The sequence below is a fragment of the Annulohypoxylon maeteangense genome, assembly GCF_022496945.1.
Source record: "Annulohypoxylon maeteangense strain CBS 123835 unplaced genomic scaffold GGS22scaffold_19, whole genome shotgun sequence".
Taxonomy (NCBI): Eukaryota; Fungi; Ascomycota; class Sordariomycetes; order Xylariales; family Hypoxylaceae; genus Annulohypoxylon; species Annulohypoxylon maeteangense.
In genome coordinates this window covers 628,224-649,583 of record NW_025953266.1, presented here as the reverse complement: position 1 = coordinate 649,583, position 21,360 = coordinate 628,224, and the positions used below count along the sequence as shown (strand labels likewise).

The 21,360-nt window shown below is 22.0% G+C and overlaps 1 protein-coding gene across 1 annotated transcript; it reads left to right on the top strand.

The window, feature by feature from the left end:
• Nucleotides 1-580: 580 nt before the first annotated feature.
• Nucleotides 581-6,110, top strand: GGS22DRAFT_172515 (glycosyltransferase family 1 protein). The gene is made up of 7 exons (XM_047962777.1): nucleotides 581-1,433; nucleotides 1,495-2,179; nucleotides 2,231-2,467; nucleotides 2,519-3,286; nucleotides 3,346-4,127; nucleotides 4,184-5,833; nucleotides 5,926-6,110. Exons 1-6 carry the CDS (start codon nucleotides 1,199-1,201, stop codon nucleotides 5,497-5,499), a joined length of 4,023 nt encoding a protein of 1,340 aa, XP_047815423.1. The 5' UTR covers nucleotides 581-1,198; the 3' UTR covers nucleotides 5,500-5,833; nucleotides 5,926-6,110.
• Nucleotides 6,111-21,360: the final 15,250 nt, after the last annotated feature.

Here is a 21,360-nt window from a genome sequence, read left to right as displayed (position 1 = left end):
ATAATCCGAGGCTCCGTTTGGTGGCTTTGAGAAGGAACCAATCTTACCAACAGTTATCTCTCTCTTCTCGACCGAATTAAAAAGTTAATTCCAAACTTGACATTGAACATCCATCTGAACCCGGCAGGCGTCTTAGACAAAAGCCTGTCTCTCGATATTTGCTTTCCGAAACCTGGGTATAAGCACGCCTATATACACCCAGATGGGTTTACGAAACTACTCGTACTCTCGTATAAATGCGAAAAAAAACACGCCTGACTCGTACAGCCCCAAGCTGGAGGCTAACGCATGTACGACCTCAGAACCCCTCCCTCCCTTGGATTCAGCGCTGAACCAATTAAAGGCCCACAACCAATTCTCATTTCCTTAACATTTCCGAGTTTCCATGTGTACCTAGGTACAGACGGTCAACGGCCGCGCAAGCACGCAACCTCAGAATACCCTTCACATGTGATTGTGTTATGGGTACAATTAAGCAATTAGTTCAGGAGAATTCAGAAGAATTGAGGCTGAGGAAGTGCGAAATTCGCTTATCATTATAGCATCGGCGCCGGTAATAATTAGCTGGATCTAGGAATCCAAATAAAGCAAATGCGGCACGAAACGTACCAATAAACGACAACTATAAAGCGGCCAACACGTCACTTGAAGGGGGCAAGTGCAGCGTAATGCCAAGTTCGTTGAGACGTCCACGGGTGGGCTACCTCTAATGCGGTAGCGCTATTAGCTACAAACCGGGTGCCTAGATGCGGAAGCGGGTCGCGAAAGTCGCAACGCTTCGCCTCCTAGAACAGCATCATTGCGGTACCTGACATCACCGCGCCAGGTACCTACATTATGCCCCTACATCTACTACATCTACCTCCTCAGCTCCTCTATCATGGACCTGACAATCTTTCCTCGATAAGTCCCAATTGCAGAATATTACTCATTCTTTTTCTTCTTCTTCGACTTCTACTTCGTTTTTCCTTGTGATACCTGACTAGGTCCTCAATATTCATTTATTGCTTCATGTGATACCCCTCCTTAGTCATTCCCCTCTTCCCGTCTCAAGCCACTAGCGCGCAGCATTAGAAGTATCTTTACAGGATTCTCTTCACTACACAAACCTATATACTCTAACCGCTCCATGTAACTACCTTAACAACCTTTGAAATTTACGTTCCGCATGTTGTCCTAAACTTCGAGATTTATAACTATGTCGATTATCGACGAGAAGAGCGCCGGAAAGGCGGACGAAGCTGCTCAAGCTCCTCGTCGTACCTCTCCCCACAATCCACCCGATGTTGTTACGCCTGATGTCTTTAGCGACGGGCCTATACCTGTCGAAGCCGAGCTAGGAGCTGAGGAGGATGTTCCTCCAGCTTACAGCGAGATGCACGATCAGTTTTCCCTTCACCAAACAGGGTTCGACGCAGGGGCTGCTGTTACGGGTAAGTAGTAATACCTGGATTGTTTGTTTGGCCGACAGCTGACCGATACATCTGATAATAGATGATGGCCGAGTCAACATCAATATCAATCAGACGAGCAGGCATTTAGCCGACTTCATAGCTCCCGCTTTACGCAATCAGCTGAGAGAGAGCATCGAACCCACTGAATCTACTCTCCCACCTGCCTATATCCCCCCCAGTTTAGGTGGCCAACCAGGTCAGACCCCACCGCCTCGATTAAACGTCGTTATACAGATTGTGGGTTCAAGGGGTGACGTGCAGCCATTTGTTGCGCTAGGGCAAGTTTTGAAGAATACATATGGTCATCGTGTCCGAGTAGCTACGCATTCCACCTTCCAGAAATTTGTCGAAGAAAATGGCTTGGAATTTTTCAATATCGGTGGTGACCCCGCCGAACTCATGGCTTTCATGGTCAAGAATCCGGGGTTGATGCCTGGGATGGATGCGTTAAAGAGCGGAGAGATAACTAAACGAAGAAAGGGAATTGAAGAGATCGTTCTTGGCTGCTGGAGATCTTGCATAGAAACTGGCGATGGCCTCGGCCCGGCCCCACGATTCGAACGTCGGAGTAAAGTGGATGCTGAACGCGACGAAAGCCCGGCCCCTTTGCCTGAAGATCCGGGGAATAAGCCATTCGTCGCAGATGCAATTATCGCAAACCCCCCGAGTTTCGCACACATTCACGTGGCTGAGAAGCTAGGAGTACCTCTGCACCTAATGTTCACGTAAGTCTCATAATAATATGGAGCGGGGTCTCTTGCTAATGTTGGTGTTAGTATGCCTTGGTCACCAACAAGAGCATTTCCCCAACCATTGGCAAATATCCAGTCGTCAAATACGGATGCTGTCACTACAAACTATGTCTCCTATGCGCTAGTTGAGATGATGACATGGCAAGGCCTTGGAGATGTCATCAACCGATTTCGTACAAAGATCCTCGATCTTGAGCCGCTCTCTATACTCTGGGCGCCTGCTGTATTGACTCGCCTTCGGGTCCCTTATACGTACTGCTGGTAGGTTCATAAACTCATCTATCAGAGAACAACATGTCTCATTTTTCACAGGTCTCCCGCCCTCATCCCCAAGCCGAATGATTGGGGACAGCATATCGATATCGCTGGATTTTATTTCCTCAATCTAGCATCGTCTTATACACCAGATCCCGAATTAGCCGCGTTTCTTGCAGCGGGCCCACCCCCCGTTTACATAGGGTTCGGTTCCATTGTTGTGGATGACCCGAATGGGCTGACTAGAACGATATTCGACGCGGTAGCAGAGACCGGAGTTCGAGCTCTTGTTTCGAAAGGATGGGGTGGGTTAGGAGCAGATTCGGTTGGTATACCGGATGGCGTCTTCATGCTTGGCAACGTTCCCCACGACTGGCTATTCCAACATGTCTCCGCCGTTTGTCATCATGGAGGTGCCGGAACCACGGCCGCCGGAATCAATGCCGGTAAACCGACTATCGTCGTCCCATTCTTCGGAGACCAGCCATTCTGGGGCGCTATGGTTGCGAAAGCCGGGGCAGGACCCGAACCCATTCCATACAAGAAACTCACCGGTGCAGCACTAGCCGAAGCTATCCGAGTAGCAACAAAACCAGAGACTTTAGCACGGGCTCGGGAACTCGGGGAGAAGATACGCGAGGAGAAGGGCACAGATGTTGGAGCCCAGTACTTCCATAAGCATCTCAACGTTGACAGGCTCCGTTGTTCATTAGCTCCTAGCCGAGTTGCCGTGTGGCGTCTTCGGCGAACCCAAGTTTTCCTTAGCGCGTTGGCAGGTGCGACACTTGTTAACAACGGATATTTGCGATATTCGGATCTGAAACTGTAAGTCGGTTGATTGGTCTTGATAGTAGTTATATAACCTCGCTAATTGCTTATATTAGATTCCGTGCGAACGAATATAGTACCGAGGACCATCCAACAGATCCTATTTCGGCATGCACGTCGGCGCTACTAGGAGACATGGGTACCATTGCCATGTCTATGGCTGACTTCCCTAGGGAACTTTTCAAAGCGGCGGTACCAAAATCAAAGTCTTCCGACAAAGTTGGCGACGACTCAACAACAGTAGCATCAAGTGAGACTAATAACGGCACGCCTAGCTTAAAGCCAGGGGACTCTACTACAACACTAGCAGCCTCGGATTCACTTAGCATGTATTCCAATCCATTAGCTGCGGCGTCGGAGAACACTATTTCGACTCCCTTGGCCCCCATCACCTCGACCGGCACAGGACATTCAAGAGCACCTTCTGGAACACCATCTGTAACACACCGTAACCGCACTGACTCGCATAAATCAGGGACGGCATCTCCTAACCTCCTGAGTAATGAAAACTTCGAGAATGCAATCGGTGCCGGCAAGAGTATCAACACTATCGTGGCAACTGGGATGAAGTCACCTATGAACTTTTGCCTAGGACTCGCGAGAGGCTTCAGAAATGCGCCAACCCTGTATAACGACGATACCGTTCGTCCTGCGGAGAAAGTAACTGATTTTGCCAGTGGCCTCAAGATTGCAGGTAAGGAATTCGGGTTTGGTATGTTCGATGGAATCACTGGGCTGGTGACACAGCCTCTCCGAGGCGCGGAGAAAGAGGGTGCTATGGGGGCCTTAAAAGGGTTCAGCAAAGGTATCGGAGGACTGATGCTTAAACCTGCAGCTGGTAAGTTACACGATTATTCTTGGTGATGCGATTTGAAATACTAATAACCTTAATAGCTATTTGGTCTATCCCGGCATATACCATGCAGGGTGTACATGCTGAAATTCGAACGTTGTTTGCTCAGAGTGCGCAGAAGTATATCATTGCGGCTCGAATCGCTCAAAGCCAAGATGACTTTGTCAACTCATCACCAGAAGAGCGCGAAGACATAGAGGTTCGCTGGATCTCCCAGAAAGAAAAGATGAAGGGGTTTTACTCGTGGAAGCAAAAGGAGAAGGGAAAGGCTCGAGACGATTCTCCTGCTTCATCGAATCATGGGTCGGCTATTACAGAGCAAATTGTCGGCAACGAGCCTCCGAAAACGGGATGGCTCAACACACGGAATCTATCCTACGAGGAACGGAAGAAACTACAGGAACAGAAGAAAGCATGGAAAAAGAAACGAGCAGAAGCGGCAGCGACAGGGGGTACATTTATTGAAGAGCTTCCGACCGCCAATAGTTCACGAAACGACGTAAATTTCGAAGAAGCAATCCTAACCGCGGTACGAGAAACCTCTCGTGGGGACGCATTCGAAGATTCTCGGGTGGAACAAGCGATTCGATCGAGCGTCAGGTTATTAAGAAGCAGATCAACGACGTTAACGTCACTTGCCTCGACAGCCTCTCGTGGTACTCAGGGCACACAGGATTCTGGATACATTTCTATGATTGATCCTAGACGTACACAGCCAAATTATGATATCAAACAACCAATACCTGTACCTGGGCCAGAGCTACCACCCCGCATATCGGAAGATCTGATGGATATTACCGAGGAGGAGTATCAAGCCTTAATTGAGCAAGCCGTTCAGTTGAGTATGGCCGAGGAGCAAGGAAGTGGAGTTCAGAGACACGACGTCGATAGTAGCGAGGACGAGGACTTCAAACGGGCCCTGGAGAGATCACAAACGGACCGTAGCACAGAGGATCAGAGCGAGGAAGACTATAAGAAGGCCATCCAAGCTTCTGAAACAGAACGCGGAAGCCCAGACGAAGAAGAGGAACTAAGAAAGGCAATCGAAGCCTCGCAGGTAGAACAAACCCAGGGAGTCACCGACGACGATGAAATGCGCCGCGCCATTGAAGAGTCAGAGAAAGCACACAAGGAGCAACTAGCGCGTGCTTCGACGCTAAGGACGGAAGAGGATATCGTGTTGGAATACGTCAAGAAGCAGAGCCTTGCAGAAGAAGAGTTCCGTAAGGCTAAGGGGAAACAAGCAGATACCGCCGTCGAGGACGAGGAGCTTAGGCGCGCGTTGGAGGAGAGCTTGAAGACGGAAAGTGGGGTTAAACGTGGGGGTGGCGGAGGTGGAGGTCCGTCGCAGTTCTGATCCATGTATGACAGTGCGAGGAGTGTGAGAATGGATACGAGCATACGATATTGATACCCTTCTTTAATTAATGTCCAGGAAAAAGAAATAGCAGGTTGATTGCGACCACGACTTTTGTTTTGGGACTTTGGTGACGGTGATTTGTGTGTGCGTGAATGTGAATGTGATGGAGTTGCTGGTTTTGGATATGAGGTGGGGGAGTCCGGGAAAGGAAAAGTAATGGTGTTGGAGACCGCGTCTGGATCTTGGTCGGGTAGGCGGGTTGGAGACTAGGTGATTGCTAGATTCTTTAATAAAGAGACTAGTATTGCAGGTAGGATATCGTGAATGAAGGCTGGAAAGCTGGAAATAAGCAAAATTATCGGTATCCTTCGAGGTGGAGAGCTTATGATGATGTAATCGGGTTCTAGGCGCATGGCGACTTGCTTTTTTACGATTCTATTGATGAGTCATCTTAGTCATTATCACTGTTATCACTGCTAGTGATGCCGGAGGGAATTGGCCCATCACGTAAGGAGTGTAATGTGGCCTCATTTATGACGAATGGAGTAGGGGGGAGGCGATAGATCATACGTAGAAGGAGGCATGGGGAAAAGTGATATAAGGCTGTGACGATGGTACGCGAAATACCTTAAACCGTTAAAACATTAAATGTATTAAACTTTTTTAATTAATTAATCACGTGTTTCTTTATATTAATATTTTACGATGAATAATTTTAAAATTTATAATTATTATTATATGTTTTTTCGTAATTATTATAATTAATAAATATTTTTAAAATTTTAAATAATAATATTATTATTAAAAAAATTTATTATTAAAAATTAATAAATTAATAAGCGGTAAAAAAAAAAAAAATTTGGAAAAATTTTATAACATTTAATTTAGAGCAACACTAAATCTGCAGTACAGTTTGGCTATATCTGCAGTGCTGAGCCACTTTGGAGAGCCGACGTTTAGCCGAAGGTCCGAGCTCAAAAGGTACACGTTTCGCCATACAATTCCACATACAAATCTAAGTATCTTTTCAGCCTCAAAACCTTATTTTCCACACCAATCTAGATACATGAGCCTCCACCTTTCATCAATTGTTTCTCAACGACTTTGGGTCAAAAGCGTTATTAATTTGAAACATATTCATATTGGACGATTGTGCATCGAATGAACCTGGTTGCATTATGTTTGGGTCTGGTTTGAGGAAGAGAAGGGCTCTTAAAGCTGGCTCAATTAGTACTCTTCTGGTTTGCGACCGGCGTTCTGACCCCCGCTACACCAAAATACATCCTGTCAAAGTTCAACCTGCAATAGCTCAATTGAATTCATTTCAAATACGATGCAACCTGTATCATTCAATTGCTCTTGAACTGCGCTTTTATATAATCAACTTTTCGAAAGATTTGGAGCTCTTTTGATGGAGTTAAAATAGGTTGAAGAATGGCTGTTTTTGGTGTTCTTGTACTGTGGCGGGCTTTCTGGAGATACTTCGATTTGTATGTGGATTTGTATGACAAAATAGGTACCGTTCGAAAGCGCGCCTTCGCCACAATGTGGCTGACACTGCAGATATAGCCAAAGTATACTGCAGATTTAGTGTTGCTCTTAATTTATTAATATTAATTATTAATTTTTTTTTAAATTAATAATTAAAAATTTATAAAATTAAAATTTAATTTATTAAATTTTTAAAAGTTTTATTAATCGTTAATTTTAAAAATAAAATAAATAAAAAGTTTTATTTATATATATACCGTGTTTTTTATAACGAAAATGTTAAAAACTTTTCGCGTAATAACGTCGTTATTTTTTAATTTTTTAATTTTATTTCGTAATAATTAAAATTAAATTATTAAAAAATTTAAATATAAATATAATTTAATTAAAAACGTAAATATAAATAAATTAAAGTTTTTAATTTATTATAAAAATATTAAATTACGGCGTAATATATTATATATTTTTTTAATTATTTATTTATTTATTTAATAAATATTAAAAATTTTATTTAATTTCGATTTTATATTTATATATTTATTAAGTTTTATATTTTTTATTTTTATATATATTATTTTATACGTTTATTTTAAGTTTATTTTTAAAGTTAATTTTTTTAAATAATTTATTAAATATTTAATTTTTTTTTAAATTAATAATTAAAAGTTTATAAAATCGAAATTCGATTCGTTAAATTTTTAAAAATTTTATTAATTATTAATTTTAAAAGTAAAATAAATAAAAAACTTTATTTATATATATATTATATTTTTCATAATAAAAATAATTAAAATTTAAAAACTTTTCGCGTAATAACGTTATTATTTTTCAAGTTTCCCGGAACGTAAAATTAAATAAATTTTTTATTAATATTAAATAAATTTTTTATTAATATTAAACGTATTTTTATTTAAATATATTTATTTAAATTAATTATTTAAATATATATTTTAAAATATAATTTTTTATATAAATTTATGTATTTTTTAAACGTTTTATAATCGAAGTTTTTTATTATTATAAATTTTATTATTATTTTTAAAATTTTTTTTTAAAAGTTTAAATAAAATTATTAAAAAGTTTTAAAAAAAAAATAATAAAATTATTAAACTTAATATTAAATATATTTATTTAAATTAACGTTATTATTAATAATAAATAACGTTATATATTTAAATAAATAATTTTATTTTAATATAATAATTTATAAATAATTACCACGTTTTAATTTCGAATTTTTATTAAAGTTAATTATTAATTATGTTTTTTTTTTTATATTTTTATTTTTATATAAACGTAATAAAGTTTAATCGATATATATATATTATATAAATATAATATTAACGAAAGTAAATATTATTTTAACGATAATAAGTTTAAAAAGTATTTTATTTTATATAAATAATTATATTCGAAATATATATTAACGTAATTTTTTTCGATTAAATATAATTATATAAAAGTTCGTTTAATTTTATAAATCGTTATTTTTTAATTTTTTAGTTTTATTTTATAGCTTAATTTTTAATAAAATAAAGTTATTTAATTTTAATTTAATGTAATAATTTTTTAATATTAAAATAAATGTAAATTATAAATATTATATTAAGTATATATTTAAGTAATTAATTAATTAAATTATTAATTTTAAGTAATAATTTATAAATAATATATATATATTTTTTAAATATAAAACGTAAATTTTTAATTATTTAATATTTTAATATTTAAAGTCGTAAAGTTCGTAATTTTTTTTTTTTTTTTTCGAAAAAGTTTTTACGTTTTTATTTAATAATAATTTATTTATTAAGTGTTAAAGTTATATTAAGTTTTAAATATTCGATAATATCGTGTTAATTTTTATATATGATTTTTTTATATATTAATATATTTTTTTAATTAATTATATTTTTAATAATATAATATATAATTATTTAATAATATTTAAGTATTTTAATATTAATAATATTTAATATTAATTTTCGTATAATAAATATTTAAAAATATTATATAATATTATTATTATTAAAAAAGTTTACGTTTTTATAAGTTGTTTTTTTTATTATTAATGATTATTTTTATTTTTTATTACGAAGCGAAATTTAAAAATTAAAAAATAATAATATTATTACGCGAAAAGTTTTTAAATATTTTTATTATAAAAAATATAATATATATATAAGTAAAGTTTTTTATTTATTTTACTTTTATTAATATACGAGTTATATTATTTATTATGTTTATTTTTAAACTTTAATTATTTTTATAATCGAAACTTTACTTATTTTTAATGCGTTTTTATTTTTTTTATTTATAATATTTTTTTTATTTATAATATTTTTTTTATTTATAATATTTTTTTTATTTATAATACCTTTTTTATTTATAATGTCCTTTTTATTTATAATGTTTTTTTTATTTATAATATTTTTTTTATTTAATTTTTTAATAAATATTAATAATAAAATATTATTATAATAAATTATTAATTAAATAATTATAAGTTAAAAATAAAAATAAAAAATATATATAATAAGTAGTTTAAATATATAAAAATAAACGAATAATTTTTAAAGTTCGAATTAATTATATTAATTACATTAAAAAAATATATTAAATAAATTAATTTTAATATATCGAACTTTTTCGTAAAATAAATTATAATGTATATTAAAAGCTTTTAATAAATATTAATTAATAAATATACATTAAAATAAATATAAATTCATTTTTTTAATTTATTTAATGAAGTTATTTTTAAATATATCGTTAAATATTTTAAAATTACGCGTTAATTTAATATATATAATTTATAAATAAAATATTACTCGTTTTATTCGTTTCGTTTTAATAAATATTAAGTAAATATTATAATTATTTTATAAAAATTTATAAAAAAATAATTTTTATTAATTTATTAAAACTTAAATTTCGTTAAAACGTTATATTATATGTAAATATAATAAAATTAATTAATTATATGTTTAAATATTTTATTATTTAACGATTATTAATTATTTTTTAATTATATACGAATATAATTTTCCATTTATAAATTAAATAATGTAATTATTATATTTAAATATAATTTTTTATTTAAAAATTTTAATAAAATTAATTATATTAAATTTAAAGTTTTTTTCGTAAAATTATAATAATAAAAATAAATTACTTAATTTTTACGAATTATTTAATACGTTTTAATAATTATAAATTAAAAATATATTTTACGAATTGAAAATATTTTTGGATATTTTTTTATAATAAAGTTTTAAAAAAATATAACTTAATTTATTAAAAAACGCATAACGTAATTAATTAAAATAAATTAAACTTTTAAAAATTAATAAAAGTTTAATGAAATTATTTAATATAAAAATATTTAATTAAAAAAAACCGGGATTATAACGTTATTACCGTATTAATTTAAATTTAAAATTACGTTTTAATAAAATTTAAATTTTAATAAAACGAACTTATTTTAATTATATAAAAATGTAAATATTAAAAAATAAAAATAAAAAAAAATAAAAAGTTATTATTTAAATAAATATATATTTAATAATTTAAAGTATTATTTTTATTAAATATTTAATGTATAATAAAAAAACGTTTTTACGATATAAGTTTATAAGGTTAATAAAATTAATAAAATTAAATATAATAATAATTTTAACTTTTTATTATTACGATACGAATATAATATTTAATATAAAGTAATTTTTACGAAAAGATTAATTTTTTTAAAAGTTTTATTTTAATGTAAATATTATTAAGTATACGATTATATTTATTATTTAAAACTTTAAAATTTAATTTATTTTAATGTTTACATTTAAAAATATATAAAATAAATACACTTTTTTTTTTAATTATATTTAATATTAATAAAAACGTTTTTATTAATTATTATATATATTAAAATAATAAGAAAATTATAATTATTATAATGGTATATTTTAATTAATTTTAAATATTTAATTAAATGCGTAATCGTAATATTCGTCGTTTTTAAATAAATATTTTTATTAACGTTATATATATTATTCGTTATAATTTTCGTTATGTCGTTATTTTATTAATGTTATTATTAAATTTTTTAATAAATATTAATAACGAGGCGATATTTTAATTATATTTATAATTAATTAATTATATTAATTTATTAATTTAATTTATAATAATTTTAATGAAATTAAATTAAATTAAGTTTTTTAATAATTAATGTAAATTAATAAATTAATATTAAATTAATTAAATTTTTAACCGTTATTTTATTATTTAAAGTTTAAGAAAATATATTAACGTAATTTAAATTTTACGTTTATAAAAATGTATATTTTAAACGATTAATTTATTCGTGTTATAAATAAAATTAATATAATTTATAATTTTTAATTTTAATAATATATAAAACATTTTTAATTATTTTCGTAAAATATTTAAGTTTTATATTTAATAAAACATTTTTAATTTACTTAATGTTATAAAATTAAAGCTTCGTAACCGTAAATAAGTCACGTAACTTGGTTTTATACGATTTATATCGATTAATAACTTACGGTTATTAATTATTTACTTTTTATAATTTTAAGTAAATTATCGTTTACGAATATTTTTATTTAATTATTTAGTTTAAAATTATTTAATTAATATAATTTTTTATAATATAAATTTTTTATTTAATTTAAACGGCGTTATTATTTAAAATATAACTTTATTAATATTAAAATTTTATTTTATTATATTACTTAAATAATTATTCATTAAAGTAAAAATAAATCTTAAAAAAAAAACTTTAAAAAAATAATAAAAATAATAAGTTTTAAAGTTAAATAAAATAAAAAATCATTTTCGTTTATATAATTATTAATAATTAATTAAGGCGTATTTTATTAATAATATATTTTTTCGTTAAATAATTTTTATATAAATATTAATAAAAGTTCGACGTTAATACCCGTGTAATATGTTTTTTAAGTAATTTTTTTTTATAACGCCACGATAGTTTTAAATTAATTTTTTTTTTAAATATATTACGAAGTTACACTTAAAAATTAATAAAATTTATTAATTAAATAAAATTTAATAATTATTATAAAATTTAATTTAATTTAAGTTTATTATTAAATTTAAAATTTAAAAATAAAAGTTAATAATTATTAATTAAAATATATTAATTTTCGATAATTACGTAATTATTTTTAGTATTAAAACTTTATTTAAATATTAAATAAAAAATATAAAAAAAATAATATATATAAATTTTTATATATTAATTAATAATAATAAAATTTATTAATAAATTAATTTAAATTTACGTATTTTAAATATACTTTAATAAATTTACGTTTTTTAAAAGTTTTTTTTATTTTATTTTATTTTTTATTTTTTTTACGTAATAATTAATGTTTTTTCGTATTACCGTAACTTTTTTTAAAATTATTTAATATTATTTTAAAACATTTTATTAAAAGTTAATTCGGGTTTTTTTTTTTTTTTTATATATTATTAAAAAAATTCCTTTAATTTTATATATTAAACGTGGTACGAACGTGCCGGATTATTAATATTTAAAAACGAATTTTATTTTAACCATTCATTATATAATTATTATATTTTTAAAGTTAAAAAATTATTAAAATCGTAATCGTTTAATAATTTAAATAATTAATTTACGAATATTATAATATTAAGATTTATTTTTATATTTATATTTTAATTTTATATATTAAAATTATTAAAATTTAATTATAATTAATTAATATAATTAAATATTATATAACTTTTTTTAAGTTAATATTTAATGCGATAATTATTTCATTATTTTATAAATTTATTAACGTTTTATATAATAATAAATATATAAATAATATATAAAGTAATTAAATTAATAGTTTAATTTTTATTAAAAAAATGAATTTTTTACATTTATAAGAAATATTTTTAAGTTATATTAATGAACGTTTACGAGTTTTTAAGATTTTTTATATATATTATTTAATAATTTATTATATTTTTTTATAATTTTTTTTATATTTACTTAATTTTTTAATTTTTACTTAATTTTTAATAATGAAAATTATTAATTTTATAATTTTACTTATAAATTTTTAAAAGGTTATTATTTAAATTAAATTTATATACTTTAAATTAAGTAAAATTTATTAATTTATATTAAATTAAAGTTAAAAAAAAAGTTTTATTATTATAATTAAACCGAATAAATTAAAGATAAAATTTTAATATTATAATAATATTAAAATATATAATTATAATAATATTCGAAAATAAAATGTTTTTATAAATTTTACATTATAATAATTTACGAAAATATACGTTAATAACGTTATAAATTTTTATTTCGATAAAATAAAACTTTAAATAATTATTTATATTTTATATATAATTAAAATTAAAAATAATATTTTTCCGTAGTTTTAATAAAAATACGTTAATTTTTAAACGTTATTATATAACTTTTAAATAACGTTAATAATATACATTTTAAATTATTTTTTTAAAAAACGAAAACGTAAATTATTTATAAATAAACGAATAAAAGTATTATTTACCGTAATTACTTAAAGTATTTAAATAACGTTAATATTTATTAAAAAAAATTTTTAATGTTTTTATTAAATATTACCGTTTATTTTTATTAGTAATTTTCTTTTTTATATTATTTTTAATTCGAAAATAAATTAAAATAATATAAAATATATAAATATTATGAAAATATATTAAGTTTATGAAAATTTTATAATTTTTATTATTTTAAATAAAAAAGTAATATCGTATATATTATATTATTTTTAAAATGTATACGATATATTTATAACGGGTAATTTTTTATTTTTTAAATCGTTATTATAAAGTTTATAATAATATTTAAATATTAAATTATTTATTTTAAATTCGTGTTAAAATTTATTCGTATATTAAACTTATTTTAAATAATTTATATAAATCGTTTTATAAGTAATTAATGTTTATATTATTTTTTTAAATATTTTAAACTTTTAAATTTCGTTAAAACGTTAACCGATTAATATTTAATTTATATTCATCGCGGAAATTTTTAAGAATTTATTCTTAAATAACATTTAATTTTAAAAATTAATACGTGATTTACTTTTTATATAAAATTAAATTAATTTATTATCGTATTATATTAAAATAAAAATTAATATTAAAATTTTTACATGGAATTTAAAAATTTAATTAAAACTTTTAATATAAAAATATAAAAAATTTAAATATATTTATTTATATTAAAAATAAATAATCGTTAAATATTATATTAAATTAAGTTAAAACTTAAACTTAATAATAATTTATCCGTTTATAAGTTTATTAAAATATAACGAATATTTATTAAATTTTAAAAGTTAAATTATTAAAAAAAAGTATTATACGGTGCGAAAACGTTTAAAATTACACGGTTATAATTTTTATAAAAGTTTTAATTATAAAGATGATTTTTAAAAATAAACATAAATAACATTTAAGTAATTATTAATTAATAATTATTAATTCGATTAATTATTATTATAAATAATATTATTTTTAAAAATAATCGTAATTTTCGAAATATTAAAACGTTTATTATAATTATATTTAATATATTTAATCCCTTTTTTTTTAACTTTATAATATATAAGTAAACTTAATCGAGTGAAATATTTATACACGTTTTAATAAATACCGCATTTAATAAAACGGGAAAATATTATTTAAATATAATTATAAAATTTAAATTAATTTTAATTACGATTTAATAATTAATAAATAAAGATTATAAAATAAAATATAAATTAATATTACTTTATAAATTAAACCTCGAATATTATATAAAATACGAATAATATATTTTTTTACACTTATTTTCTTTTATATTAATAATATTAAATAATATTATTTATTTAAATATAATTTAATTTTTAATTAATATTATTTTAAATATTTAAGTATTTAAATAAATAAGTAAGTAAATAAATAAATAAATAAATGTATTATATTTTTTAATTTTTAATTAAAAACGATAATTCGTTTATAAAATAATAAACATTATTTTCGCATTTTTTTTAATAACGATTTTATATCCGAAAAAATTATAAAACACGGTTAAATAATTAATTTAATTTTTTTTTAATATTTTTAAACGTTATTTTCGAAATTCGTAATTATTATAAATAATAATAAATACTTTTTATTATTAGATTTTTTTCCTTTCCGAAAAAAACTTTTTTTAAACGTAAAAAATATTAAATATATAAATAAACGAGTTAAGTTAATTATTAAAAACATATTTAATAATTATTACGTTATTTCGACATTTATATTTCGATAAATTAAAAATATTAAAAATTTAAATAAAAATTTAAAAAAATACGTTAAACGTATTAATTTAATATTATTTAAAAAATAATTAAAAAATTAAAATTTTTAAAATTAATTAAAATATATAAATAATATTCGATAAAAGTTTAAACGAATTTTTTAAAAATTTTCTACTTTTTTAAACATTTTAAAAAATGTTTTTTTTTCGATTTATATAATTAATAATATTTATAATAATTTCGTTTATTTAAAATTACCATTAAATTTTTAATGTAATAAAATTATTAAGTTCCGCCGTAAAATTACAATTTCGAAATACCCGAAATAACTTATTAATTTTTTAAAAAAACATTAAATTTTTAATAAAAATTACGTTAAACATTTTTATCGTTTATTTTTTAAAATATAACGTAAATTTTTTAAATATTTATTAAAAAAAACCAAGTTTTATAATTTAAAAAAAGTAAATAAAATTATAAAAAATATTTTTAACTTTAAAATCTTTTATTATTACATCGGGTATAACATTAAATCCGTTTTTAAATAATTAAAAAAAAGTTTTACATTTTAAAAATAAAAATCTTCGTTAATAACGAATAACGGGTAATTTAAAGTAAAATTTAATATTAATTCCGTTTTAAAATAACTTACGAATATTTATATATAAAATATTTTTTTCGATTTTTAATTTATATAATAATATTAATTATATAATAAATACGTTTTAATAAATATATAAATAAAACGGTTATTATTTTATTATTAATACATAAAATAATATATAATTTATATTATAAAATTAAATATTTATATAATTAAGTTAAATTTTACTTATTTAAATATATATATACTTATATATTTAAATATTTTAACGTTAAAATTATATTAAATAAATACTTAAATATTTAAGTACTTAAATAATTATTATAAAATTAAATTAAAAATCTTTATAAGTATATATATTATAATTTATTATATATTATATAATAAATTATATTTTAAGTAATATTATATAAATTTATTTCGAAAAAAATAAAACGACGGTAAAGTAAAATAAAATTATTATTTAATTTAAAAAAAAATAATATAAAAAAGTAAATAATTATAATAAAATTATTTAAACCATATATTAATTTAATTATAAAGTTTTTAATAATTAATTATTTTATAAATTTTCACGTTTTTATATCGACGATTAAAGTTTATTTTATATTTTTATTTATTATTATTTATATTAATTTAAATTATTTTTTTAATTTATTACGTTAATTATAAATTATTAAAATTAATATAAAAAAAATTTTATTTATATATTATTTAATAAATGTTTAAAGATTTTTAAAATTAATTATTAATATATTTTTAATATTAATTTTAAATTTAATAAAAAGTAATATTATAATTATAATTTTTTATTTTATTTATTAATTATTATAAAAAAGTTTATAAACTTAAATTAAAAAATTATCCTTAAAAAAAATCTTATTATTAATAATAATATTATAATTTATATTATAAAAGTTAAATTAATAAATATAAATAAACGTTATAAATTTATTAATTTTTTATAAAGAAAAAAAATTATAATTAATAAAAAATAATAATATTTACGTTTAAATAATTTTAATTATAATAATTATTAATATAACTAAAATTTATTTAAAAATAATAAACGTTTCTTTAAATTTAATAATATTATAATTAATAATACTTAAAATAAATTTAACGTAATTAAGAAAAAGTATAAGTAAAAAATAAATTTAATTATTTTTATAATGAATCGAATAAAACGGGATATTATTTTAAAAATAACGGTATATATTTATTAATACTTTATTAATAATTTCGTAAGCTTTTTAATTTTTACGCCGGTTTATTTAAAAAAATAACGTAAATATTTTATAAAATCCCCATTTAAAATAAAATTAATATACGTAAAATAATTAATCGAATTAATATTATTTTTAAACGAGATATAAGTTTTAATAATATGCTTTTTTAAGATTTTTTAATGGAAAATGTATACTTTATTTTTTTATTTACTATACGGGATATTTTTCATAAAAAAAAAATATAATTTATAAAATATATTTAATTAAAATTATTATTAAATTCGAAAATGATAATAACGGAATTTACTAAATATAATATTATAACATTATTTATAATTATAAATAAAAATATTATACTATAAAAAAAGAATAATAATTATATTAAAAAGCCATTATATATTATTTATATATTAATATTTTTAAAAAAAGTATTATTATTAAATACCTTTTAAAAACGCGTATTATTCACGCCGAATTAATCTTTTTTAATTTTATTTATATTAATGTTTTAACGAACGATTAAAAGTAAATTACGAAGAAAATTTTTTAAATTAAAAACTTTACCATTAAAAGCTTAAATAAGAAAATAAATAATAAATTAATTACTTTTTTAATAAAATTTATTTAAATGTTAATTAATATATAAATTATAACTTAATAAAATAATAAAAAAATAAAAATATTATATTTTAATAATATTAAAATTACGAAAAGTAAAACGGACGGTAAATTAACCGATTTTTAAATAAACTTTATTTAATCGTAAATTAATTAAATATATAATAACGTAACGAAACGGTAATAAAATAAAAGTTAATTAATTTAATTTTTTATCGATTGTAATATAACGTTTTATTTATAAAACTCGATTTATTTAATTTATTCGATTCGTTACTTAATATAAAGTTAATTATATAAAAAGTACGAATTTATCGAAAATTAATCGTATAAAATAATTATAAAATAATAAACCGGGTATTTAACGATGAATTTATTATAATATATAATATTAAAAACGAAATTATAATTAATTTTAAACTTTAAAATTTAATAAAAATTAATACTTAAAAACGGAAAGTTAATTAATTTTTAATAAATGTTTTTAATAAATATAATTTTAATAAACCGGTAATTTATTTAAATCCTCGAAAAAATAAATGTTTAAATATTTATAAAAATTAAAATTTAAATTAACGTAAAAAAACTTAAATTCAAGTTAAATATTAATATTTATTTAATACGTTATATATGTAATTTTATTATTAAGTTTAAAATAAAAAAGTTATTTAAGTAAATAAAAAAAAATATATAATTATATTATATTAATATTTTAATATTAATTAATAAATAATTATTATTTTTATACTTATTTACCGCGGTACCGTAATTAATTAATTAATTATTTTTTTAATTATTTATTTAAAAAAATGCGTTTAACGTTTAAATAATTAAATAATATTTTTTAATTTATTTAATAATATTTAAATTACGTTAAATTTAATTAATACGATTTCGTATTTATATGTTTCCGAATTTTATTAAAATGACGTTATTTTTTATACATTTTATTATTATAAACTTAAACTTTTATAATAATTATTAAATCTTTCGATTATTTTAATATTATATATATATATATAAAACGTAATTATATTAATAAAACGTAAATATAAAACCGTAAAACTTTTTAAAAATAAAATACGTAAAATTTTTTTAAAACGTATTAATATTTATTATTCGGGTTATTTTAAGTTTAAATTATTATTTAATTTACATGTTTTTAATAACGGCGGCGTCGATTATTTTATAACATACCATTTTTATTATATTATAATTAAAAATTATTAAACGTTAAATAAAAAAAAAACTAAAACTATAAACGAATTTTTTTTATTTAAATTTTCTTAATTAATTTTTATTAATATATTTTTTAATAATATATTATACGAAAATTATTATTATTTTCATATTTTAAATTATACGAATAATAAATATTTTTATTTATTTTTAATCGAAATAAGTTTTTTATATATATATAAATATATATTTTATTATATTATTTTTCGAATATTAAATATTCTTCGATTAAATACCGTTATTTTAACGTAATATAAAATTTAAATACGAAGAAAATAATAATGATAAAAATATTAATAACGATAAAAATAACGAAAAAAATTTTTTTATTATTTTTTATTATAACGAGTTTTATCGTATTATTAACGTTTTAATTAAATTCGATTTTATTTATATTATTTTTTTTATAATAACGGTTTAATTTAATTTTAATTTTATAAAAAAATATTTTTCTTTTAATACGTAATATAATAATCCGTTTAACGATATTTTTAATTTAATACTTTTTCGTATAAATTTACATTACGATTTTAATCGAAATAATATTATTTTCGTCGTAAAATTTAACATCCCGGCTTTTTATTATTAAATTATCGGTTATTATTAAACTTTCGATTATTATTAAATTACCGGAAATAAAATTACCGAACGAATTTTTCGTTATTAAACGGTGAAATTATAAAAAATTAACCGCCGTTAAAATTAACGAGTAATTAATCGTTAATTTCATTATTAAATTACGGAATTTTAAATGTTTTCGCTTTAAATCGAATAATTTTAAATATTAATATTCGAATCGTATTTATTATTAATTTATATAATTTATTTTTCGGAAAAATCGAACGAAGGTAATTTTTAAATAATCGTTTAATTTTAAAATATTAAATATAATTTTTTTCACGAAGTTTTTATCGAATATATTTTCGTTTATTTTATATAATCTTTTTTTAATAACGTTATTATGTTATTTTTTAATATTAATAACGTAAATCGTTAAATTATTACACTTTTATTTTTTAATAATAATAATATTAATAAATTAAAATAATATAAATAAAAATTTTATAATAATTTTTTTAATAAATCGTAAACCGGGACTTATGCGAACCGAAAAAATATAAAACGTTTTTAATTTAATAATAATGTTAATAACGTTAATAATATTAATAACGTTAACGATAATAACGATAATAATAATATTTTTATTAACTTTTTTAATTTTAAATTTTACGACGTAATATTTAATAATATTTATAATTAATATAATTTAAATAATAAGCTTTTAAAAAAACGAATTAAACCGTTAAACTTAAAACGTAAATATAATAATAATAATAAAATTTTTAATTAATTTTAAAAGCTTTATTTTATTAAAATAAACGTAAAAATTAAGTCGAAATTAATTTTATTATATAAAAATTAAAATAATAATAAAAGTTTAATTACGAATATAATAAATTATAATAATTTTATAAATAAAAATTTTACGAATAAAAATTTAATAAAATAAAAAACTTTATAACTTATATAATAATTAAATAAAAAATTACGATTATTATAATTTTATTTAAATAACGAATAACGTGTTTAATATAAAATAATACGTTTTATTAATTAATAAAATATAATTATTTTTTTACGAATTATTTTTTTAAATATAAACTTAATATATTTTTTTTTAATTTTTTAATTAATTAAAATTTTTTATCGATTTAAAAACTCTTTTTTCATTAATTAAATCGCTTATTTTAATTAATTTAATTTTAATAATTAATAAAAAAAACTAAATTAATTAAAATTAAACTTAATTCGAATAAATATTATATATAATTTAAAAAAAAGTTAATTTTAATTAAATTTAATAACGTAATTTAATTAATTTATTTTAAAAAAAATAATAATCGAAAACTTTTTAATTAATTAAAATTTAATAATTTATTTTTAAACTTTTTAATATATTACGTTATATTTAAATTAATTAAATTATATTTAAAATAATTAAGTTTTTAAGTTATAAAATGAAAATTTAAAAAAGCGAAAACTTTTAAATTAAACTTATTAATTAATAAATAATATTATTAAGTAATTAAAGTTATATAATATTATTAAATTTTTTTAATTATTTATATAAAAAAATTAAAAAAATAAAGAAAAAATAATATATAAATAGTAAAAAAAATACGAAAAGTTACGTAATAATTATTAATTTAACGAATAAATTCTTAAAATAATTTTAATTTTTTATTATAAAAATATATAATAATATATACTTAATTAAAAATTTTATTATTTATTTATTAATTATTAATTTATAAAATATTATATTAAGTTAAAT

What these genes read in the sequence shown, in the direction of transcription:
- GGS22DRAFT_172515 (XM_047962777.1), top strand. Translation starts at nt 1,199, where the DNA reads ATGTCGATTATCGACGAGAAGAGCGCCGGAAAGGCGGACGAAGCTGCT. An exon ending in CCTCTGCACCTAATGTTCAC is followed by an intron (nt 2,180 to 2,230) that starts GTAAGTCTCATA and finishes TGTTGGTGTTAG; the next exon opens with TATGCCTTGGTCACCAACAA. An exon ending in CGATATTCGGATCTGAAACT is followed by an intron (nt 3,287 to 3,345) that starts GTAAGTCGGTTG and finishes TGCTTATATTAG; the next exon opens with ATTCCGTGCGAACGAATATA.